Here is an 8931-nt window from a genome sequence, read left to right as displayed (position 1 = left end):
AAGATCAATGGATTGCTTGGACTTCTGAGCCTACAATCAGTTTACCAAGTACTTACTGCTCAAGACAGGACAAGGGATTTCCAAACTGATGACATTACAAATTCACGACCCACAGTAACTGGACCCTCAGGCACACTCTCTCCCTTTCTACAGCAGCCATTTCAAGTCTTCTTCACCCGCTGCAGATATTCTCAGCTATTTCTAGAGAAAATTAATATAAAAACAAAAAACCAAAACATCAGGCAGAAGCCACAGCCAACCTCCATGGAAACAAAGACGTACCAGCACCTACAATAACCCTTTTAAGGGTTTCAAAGGAAGAGGTGTCTTGCCTGCCCTCCAGGCTTAGGGCATAAGAGCCAGGTGTGGCTGGGTCTTTACCACTGAAGTACAAACGGAGGTACGAGATCTAGAAGAAATAAAACAGGCCCATGCTACCCAACAGGAAGAACTAGAGAGGCAATAAAGGAGGCCTGTGGCTAAATCCGGACGGTGACTATTAGGAAAATACGAGAGGATGCCCCGCCCGCCTGTGCGCACTAAGCGGCCTGTGTGGTCTGGAAGCGACACCTCTGCCCTGAACAGTTTTGGGTCTGTAGGTAGCATCCCAGAGCCTCCCTGCCTACCGCACCCAACCCGCGGGCACAAATACAGCCCTCAGGGGAGTGGGAGGCCGAAGGCAGTGGCTGTGGAAGCCCCTCAGGTTATCCTTGTGCCGCACTATGTAGCATAGTGCACTCGATGTGCACAACAAAATTTTCCATGGCTCACCCTTTGCTGTGGTGGGAGTACCTTCCAGAAAGAGGCACACCAGGGAACTGGGGCGGAGGAGGAGAACTCAAACTTACAGGGAGAGAGTTTGGGAAAGGGGGGCGGATACGAGGCCGAACAGCTTCCCCGCAGAGGTCCCCGGGGCGGAGCAGCAGAAGGGGGAGCGCTTCCGAAGGACCCCGCCGCCGCCATCCCGCCCCCCGCTCCCCTTCCCGCCTCCCGGGAGGGCCCGCTCCGCCTGCCTGAGTCACGGCTGGAGCCGGGGAGGAGCCGGGGAAAGGAGGCCCCAGCCCAGAGTGCAGCCAGCGGCCGCAGGGAGAGCAGGCAGGGCGGTCGGGGATCATGGGGGAGAGCGCGCTGGAGCCGGGGCCTGTGTCCGCAGCGCCGGCGGGGGGCCCGGTGCACGCCGTGACGGTGGTGACGCTGCTGGAGAAGCTGGCCACCATGCTGGAGGCACTGCGGGAGCGTCAGGGGGGCCTGGCTCGGAGGCAGGGCGGCCTAGCGGGCTCGGTGCGCCGCATCCAGAGCGGCCTGGGCGCGCTGAGCCGCAGCCACGACACGACGAGCAACACGCTGGCGCAGCTGCTAGCCAAGGCGGAGCGCGTGGGCTCGCACGCGGATGCCGCGCAAGAGCGCGCGGTACGCCGCGCCGCCCAGGTGCAGCGGCTGGAGGCCAACCACGGGCTGCTGGTGGCGCGCGGGAAGCTCCACGTCCTGCTCTTCAAGGTCAGTGACCTCAGGCGTCCCCCGCCTCCCGACCACCATCTGGGGCCTCCACCTCCCCCCACCCCGTCACCCCGCCCGGCTGCCACACCCGCATTCCTGACCCCACCCGGTGGAACGGACTTCCAGAGCCGCACCCACTTCCCACCACGCTGCCCCATCCCTCAGCTCCTGAACCCAGCCTGGCCAACCAGAGTTCGCCCAGCTCGAGCTCAGGCCACGTCTACCGAATTTGCGCCAAGTCCCAGCCCATCCCCGAACGGTGACGGAAGTGCATCCCGCGACAGATCCTTGCCTCCGATTCTTGCCCCTGCGACCATCATCCTTCCTAAGCAGGTCCCACCTACTTTCCAGACTTTTGCAGTTCGTCCAGTAGCTCTCCCTTCTTCTCCACCCTTGCCCCCTAACTTTCCCACGTCTCCTTTTTCTTTGCCCCTCGGGCTGCGGAGGCCAAGGGTGGGGCGGGTTCCCCGGTGTAATTAAGGAGTGAGGCTCAGGCTGCTGCGGGGTAGAGGGCTGCCAGGGTCAGAGCTGTGTTCATCACATGCAGGAGGAGGCTGAAATCCCAGCCAGCGCCTTCCAGAAGGCGCCCGAGCCCTTAGGCCCGGCAGACCAGTCTGAGCCCGGCCCGGAGCAGCCCGAGGCTGAAGTTGAGGAGAGCTCGGACGACGAGCCCGTGGAGTCCAGGGCCCGGCGGCTGCGGCGCACCGGGTTGCAGAAGGTACAGAGCCTGCGAAGAGCCTTGTCCGGCCGGAAAGGCCCTGCAGCACCAACGCCCACGCCGGTCAAGCCACCTCGCCTCGGGCCTGGCCGGAGCACTGACGGCCAGCCGGAAGCCCGGCCTGAGCTGGAGCCCAAGCTGGAGTCGGAACCTCCACAGGACACCGAGGAAGATCCCGGGAGACCTGAGGCTGCCGAAGCCGCGGTGCTTCAAATAGAGAGTGCAGCCTAATGGCTGTGCTGTCTGCCTCTCCTGTGCCTATGCGTAGTCCCAAAATAAATCTCCCTCTCAGAATGCAGCCTTCACGCCCAAATAAGGAGTGAATCCTGCATCCACAGCCCAGCTCTGGCCTCCCCTTCCTGGTTCCTTCAGGCTAGCCTCTCTCCTCTGAGGGAGGAGCAGCCACTCACACCTGCTTGCCCTCACCGTCAATAAAAGTAATGTCACCTAATCCAGACTCCATGTGAAGGGGTGGGAGGAAAAGGCTGGCAAGGCCTGAGACAGATGTTAGAACCTGGAGCGTGACTTCAGTTTCAAACAGATCATTGTGTCCTTTCTCAGGTTCCCAGTGAATCTCGGGCTCTGATTAGTGGCACGTAGAAATACCCTGTTGCCCACTGGCTTCTTGAGCACACTTGCTCATGGAGAGGCATGCAGTATAGTCTCTTGCTGTCCCTGCTCAGGAAATGTCAACAGGTGGTGTTCCTTTTAGTTTCTTCTTCTTCTTCCACCTTTTAAAAGTTAGATTTTCCTTTGTTCTGAGCCGTCTTCTCATCCTGGGTACTCCTCTGTGAACATTTACTCCCAGGCCTTTCCCACCAGCCACACACACCCTAAGACAACTGTCCTGAGCTGCAGTTGAAATGTACCTCAACTCAGTCTGTCCAAAGCAAGCAATTTACCTTTTAATTATGTCCAGTTTCAATTTTACAGATATTTATTGAGCACTTTCTATGTATCATTCGAAATTGCTCCTCCCAGGCAATGGCACCATCATCCACACAGAAACCTGGGAGTCCTCCCTGGTTCCTTCCTCCCTCTCTCACTCCCTTCCCACTTGGAAAGTTATCCTATTGCTTTGACCTCTTCAGTCTGACCACTTTGTAAAGACCCATGGCCTTATCTTTCACCTGTTATTTGAACTGCCAGTCTGATCCCATCATCCTCCTGACTCAGATCCTTCAGTAACTCCCCATCACCTTCAGAATAAAGTCTGAGTTCTTGAATATTCCGTCAACATCTTTAATATAACCTTTCACGATCTGGCTTCTGCCCATTTTCGTAGCCTCATCACTTGCCACTTCCCCTTATTCTACTATAGAATTACACTGAGCTATGTGCTGTCATGCTCATCTCTACTCTCCTGCACACCCCAGCACGGGACCCCTGTTTCAGGCCCCGGTGCTTCTCTTCCTGGCTCCCAAAGCACCACCTGTACACCTCAGTACTAACTTGCTCACTGTGATTGTTTGCAGTTACTCTCCCCACCCCATTCCACTAGACTGCGGCTCCTCTGCTCTAGGGCTCGTTTTATTAATTTCTGTACTTTCCACGCCACATACCATACCTGGCCCACAGTAGGCTCTCACGAAGCAAGAGCATCACAGAAGTGAGAAGTGCGAGGGGATTAGCTAGGGATGGGAGCCTGGTCATCAGCCCATTCATTCAGTTATTGTCATATAAGAACACTTTTGAGTACCTAATGTACTCCAGGCCCTATCCTAGGTCTTGTGAACCCCAAGATGACAATCCCGAGGCCCTCAAGGACTTCAGAGTTAAGGGAGTACGAACCTGAATGATGTAAGTATAGTGATTGCTATACGTATGTTATTTTGAGAGGAAAGACAGGACACAACCTAACCTGAAGGAGGAGAAGTGGGGGATGTTGAAGGCAGTGTTCTTGGAAAAGGTAAATAGATGGAAAACAGGAATGGTGAGTGGCAGGAGAGTTCAGTGGTTATAGTTTGGCTTCTCAGTTCCTTTATCTGTTAAATGAGATAATGATAACCCCCATTGGGCTGCTGTGAGGATTAAGTTACATAAGTGTTCAGCACAGTGCCTGGAGCAGAGTTTGCTTCAAGTGTATAATTCATTCATCCAGTTACTCAACAAATATTTACTGAATTTGGAGTTTCTGCCAGGCATTGTTATAAGAGCTGGGGTTACAGTGGCACATAAGACAAGATCCCTCCTTTGTGGATTATGTAGGGGGAGACTGGCAATAAACAAGTAAACTTATGAGACAGATAAAAACATGCAAACATATGGACGGGAAGGGCTTTCTGGTTATGCGCTCTGAAGGGAAAAAAGGAATAAGGATACAGATGGTGACGGGGCAGGGGAATTCTTTAGATGAGGAAGTTGGGGATTTAAAATGGGAGCGACGGGTCACGATCTTGGGGTCCCGGGAGCCACTCAGGGTAGGGCTCCACGTTCAACAGGGAGTCTGCTTCTCCCTCTCCCTCCGCCCCTTCCCTCCCCCCCTTGTGAGCGCTCTCTCTCAAATAAATGAATAAAAATGTTTAAAAAAGTAAAAGTGGGAGAATTCAATAGTGATTAAAAAATTTTTTTTCTTATGGATTCAGTTAGAAGTGTCTCAGTCCCTACTGGCCATATTTGGCGGAAATTCTGTTATCAATCACTTGAGGGCTCCCCTCCTTCCTTAGATTGTATAGGTATACCAGGAGGTTCACACCATCGCCTTGTCTCAGAACTTGGATGTCTCTGCTGCTATTGCTTCTTATGGCCACACGATGCCACTGTTGGGGTACCAGTGTCCTGGTTGATGTCTCAACAACCCAGAGGTCTCCTTGTCCAGCCCTGTGCCCCTAAATTAGGGGTCCTTCCGCGGAGGCTGGCTCTGTCATAGCTTCATTTTCTCTGGAGAAATTCAGGGCTCATCCCTGCAGACTTCCAAGCCTTAGTATGTAGACCGTATCAGTCTACCTGGCAGTTACTCCTTTCAAGGTTCTGCCATCACAGCGGGGCTGGTCTGAGCAGGCTTAGTTCTCTATCCCTAAGGAAAAACGAATTCTTGTTCTTTTCCCAAATCCTTGGAAATATACCCAATTCCAATTTCCTCCTTTCTACTCATAGACAAAATTAAGAGCCCAACTGCACATTTCTTACGTAAAATGTCTTGATAGCTCATTGGGAAGCACATGAAGGCTCAGAGCCTGGATTCTGACCTCTAGGAACCTAAAGTCTTGGCTCACTTGGGGGTAGGTATTATTTTTTATTCCTTCTGGATGCTTCTACAGGAGAAATTATAATAATCAAGTTAAAACAAAATTAGCTTAATTTCTTAATAGCTCTCTTTGTTACATTACATGCTCCATCATTACCACTATTTCTGTGATTATGAATATTATAAACTAAAGGGAGTGGAGACTGATGGTGCCCACTTGTCTTCCAGCGTATGTGGCCCTTTGGTGGCTGCTTTAAGCAGGGGGGAGGCACACTGATGGATTACCAAAATTCAGAGTTTGGTTCTCAGTTATTCAGACCAGAAGCACAAATTTATTAGGCGTTCCCACGTGATTAGGCTGAAAGAGACTGATCATAATAACTGACCTCAGAAGTGCTGGATTCATTAATTTCCTGGAGAAATCCACATGCTAAGTGAACTAGCGTAATCTGGTTTGCCATCATGTAGCATGGGAAGCCAAAGTAAAATCTTAAAGTGTAAGAAAACAGAATTGTGGAAATGGGACGGCAGTAATCAACAGGATTATCCAATCTGGTGTGATCATTTTCTGCTGGGGTATTCCTCCTACGTGGGTAAAAATATATATATTCCTGGTAGGAAATTTCTTCCCTTGTTAAGTACTGCAGATCCTTTTGTCTTTCCTTTATTGAGAATCGAATCACATAACCTCAGCATTGAAGGGAACCCAAAAGCCATCCAGTCCACCTGCATTTCCAATACAACATCCACTGCCATCTTGCTGCCGATCCATTGGCCTGTGCTTGAAAAAGCCAGGTGACAAGGAACTCACTACCTCTCAGGCAACTCTGTGTTTGGGCAACTTTGACTGATAGGAAACTTCTTTATACTGAGATCAAAATCTGTCTTTATGGTTTCTCCTATGTAGTGGTTGGCTTCCCTTCAGCAACGTCTATAAAACAAAATTTCTTTATTGCTATGATGTATGTCCTTGGAGTCCAACTCCAGCAGGCCACACAAGAGTGACTCGTCTAAAACGTCTTCCACACGATCTTCCTCAGGCCAAACATTGCTGGTTTACACAGCCATTCCTCGTGATCTGTTATCAAATCTTGGCCATTCTTTTGTGGATTGTTTTAGTTCACTCATATCCATTTTGAATAGGGATGTATCAAGGTACATGGAAAGAAGCATGGCTTTCATGTCATAGTTAGAGACATCTGAGCTTCATTGCTGGTGAACAATAATTTCCTTTTTCCAGCTGTCTTGGAAGGATTAAATAAGAGTTTTTACTCATTCATTTTATCTTTGTTGTGCTATGTGATGGAGGTGGGTGGTATATTACATGGATGGGGATGTAATAGAACTGAAATAGAACCCTCATAGAACTCATATTAAACTGGCAGTTGTAGTAAAGTTTTAAATAAATGCTATGATGAGAGAATTATAAGGTGCTATGGGAGCTGTGGGGCTTCTAACCCAGCAGGGTGGTAGTAATTACAGGGGAAATTTCCTGAGGAGAAGTGATCTTCTCTCTAACCTGATTTCTATTTATTTTTTAAAATTTATTTATTTATTGGGGGGGAGGGGTGGGGTGAGGGAGAGAGAATATCAAGCAGACTCCCAGCCGAGTGCAGAGCCCAAAGCCGGGTTCAGTCTCACCACACCAAGATCATGGCCTGAGCCGAAATCAAGAGTTGGAGCCCCCAGGAGCCCCGTATTATTTCTTTTTATGTAAGTTTCTCAAGTGACTTTTTACAAGGACCTGAGATAGAGTAAAAAAAAGTATACTCATCTGCATATTTTATCAAAACACTAAATCCAACATACACCAAACTGTGTGCCTCTTTTCTCAAAAGTCAAGATTCTTTTCTGGATTTACCTTAGAATCAAAAGACCTGACCCTTTGCCCCCACCCCACCCCAATCCCTACATCCAATGAGTTACTAAATCCTGTAGATTCTTTTTTAAGAATTCTTGTGGGGGCGTCTGGGTCGCCCAGTCAGTTCAGCATCAGCCTTTGGCTCTGCTCAGATCCCGGGTCCTGGGATCAAGCCCCGAGTTGGGCTCCTTGCTCAGGGGGGAGTCTGCTTCTCCCTCTTTTTCTGCCCCTCCCCCTGCTTGTGTGCTCTCTCTCCCTCTCTATCTCAAAATCTTAAAGAATTCTTGTGAATTTTTCTTTCATAAATAACTGGTAAATTTGAGCCAATATGAAGACTTGAGAAGAAACCCTGCCCACTGGAAGGCAGAGCTGAGAAATGGAGAGACATAGAGTATCACACTTTGCTTGTGGGCAAAATGGAGTTAATAACACTACCTACTTTTTATGGGATCAAGGAACCCACTTTATAGCAAAAGAGGTGCTTTTGTGGGCACATGAACACAGGATCCACTGGTCCTATCATTCACCATCCCGAAGCCACCAGCCTGACAGAGTGTTGGAATGACATTTTTCTTTCTTAATAACAGCTTTATTGAGATATAATGCATGTACCATAAAGTTCACCTTTTTCAAGTATACAATTCAGTGATTTTTGTCTATTCACAAAATTGTGCAAGCATCAAGACTCTTAATTTTAGAACATTTTCATCACTTCCAAAAGTAGCGCTGCACCCCATTCCTGCCTCCCTCAAGTCTCTGGCCAGCACTAATCTACTTTGTGTTTCTACAGATTTGTCTATTCTGGACATTTCGTATAAAGTGAATGATACAATATGTGCCCTTTTGTGATGGGCGTCTTTCACTTAGCACACTGTTCTCAAGATTCATCCACATTGTAGAGTGTATCGGAACTTCCTTCCTTTTTACTGCTGAATGATATTCCATTACACAGCTATATACCAACAAAACAAAACAGAATAAAAAAATCGCTACCACCTACTTTGTAGGTTTGTTGTGAGTTAAATGAGTGGATATGTTGTAAAATGCTTGGGATGGTGCCAGGCCTGTGAGAACTTAATGTTCATGGTTGTCTTGTTTTGATCACTTGATCCCTAAATTCGGTCGGGCAGGAACCCAGCTCTTGCCACAGACATTTTCATTTATGTGAGCTAATAAACATACTTTTTGTTTAACCCTGGTTTTAGCTTTTTTAGTGTGTTTGGTTTTCCCCTGCAAATGAAAGATTCCTAATAGACACAGCCCCATGGACACTGGAACCAACAGAGAAGACAAGGGCAACATCTCACTTCTCCTTGTGTCCCCAGTGTCTAGTACAGCGCCTGGCACAGAGTAGGCATTCACTGGATATTTGGAGAATATGCAGATTTATTTCAGTGAGGTGCTGGGAACACAAGGATAAACAGGAACCTGCCTGAAGGAGTTGGCTCTTGGATGAGCCCTGTTTATTGTTCTTTGGAGCGATGTTGTTTCCTCTCAGGGCCAATTAAGGCATAGTAGAGACAGTGGCTGGGGCCCACAATCCTTTCTGGGCTATAAGAGGGTTTTACTTTTATTAATCAGAAGAAAAAAATGAATTTTTAGGTTAAAAAAAGTTTTAATATTATATTGGCTTTTATACCAACACTATTGTAAATATATATATATATA

At 48.7% G+C, this 8931-nt stretch overlaps 1 protein-coding gene across 2 annotated transcripts; it reads left to right on the top strand.

Moving 5' to 3' along the window:
* Window positions 1–1046: 1046 nt before the first annotated feature.
* CAVIN3 (caveolae associated protein 3) lies at window positions 1047–2666 on the top strand. 2 transcript variants are annotated; one of them, XM_040630725.1, is made up of 3 exons: window positions 1047–1497; window positions 1663–1830; window positions 2045–2666. In XM_040630725.1, the coding sequence occupies exons 1-3, from the start codon at window positions 1114–1116 to the stop codon at window positions 2444–2446; spliced, it is 954 nt and encodes a 317-aa protein (XP_040486659.1). In that variant the 5' UTR covers window positions 1047–1113; the 3' UTR covers window positions 2447–2666. The 2 variants fall into 2 exon arrangements, with proteins under 2 accessions (XP_040486659.1, XP_040486660.1); XM_040630726.1 differs by lacking the exon at window positions 1663–1830 and having other exon boundaries at window positions 1059–1497.
* The last annotated feature ends 6265 nt before the right edge of the window (window positions 2667–8931 follow it).

This window comes from Ursus maritimus, unplaced genomic scaffold, assembly GCF_017311325.1.
Source record: "Ursus maritimus isolate PB19 unplaced genomic scaffold, ASM1731132v1 scaffold_16, whole genome shotgun sequence".
Classification (NCBI taxonomy): Eukaryota; Metazoa; Chordata; class Mammalia; order Carnivora; family Ursidae; genus Ursus; species Ursus maritimus.
This window is presented reverse-complemented; position numbering and strand designations above follow the sequence as displayed.

Excerpts from the sequence above, each read along its gene's own strand:
- CAVIN3 (XM_040630725.1), top strand. The coding sequence starts at position 1,114 with ATGGGGGAGAGCGCGCTGGAGCCGGGGCCTGTGTCCGCAGCGCCGGCG. Across the intron at positions 1,498-1,662 it reads TCCACGTCCTGCTCTTCAAG|CTCCTGAACCCAGCCTGGCC; the intron begins GTCAGTGACCTC and ends CCCATCCCTCAG. Across the intron at positions 1,831-2,044 it reads CCATCATCCTTCCTAAGCAG|GAGGAGGCTGAAATCCCAGC; the intron begins GTCCCACCTACT and ends CATCACATGCAG.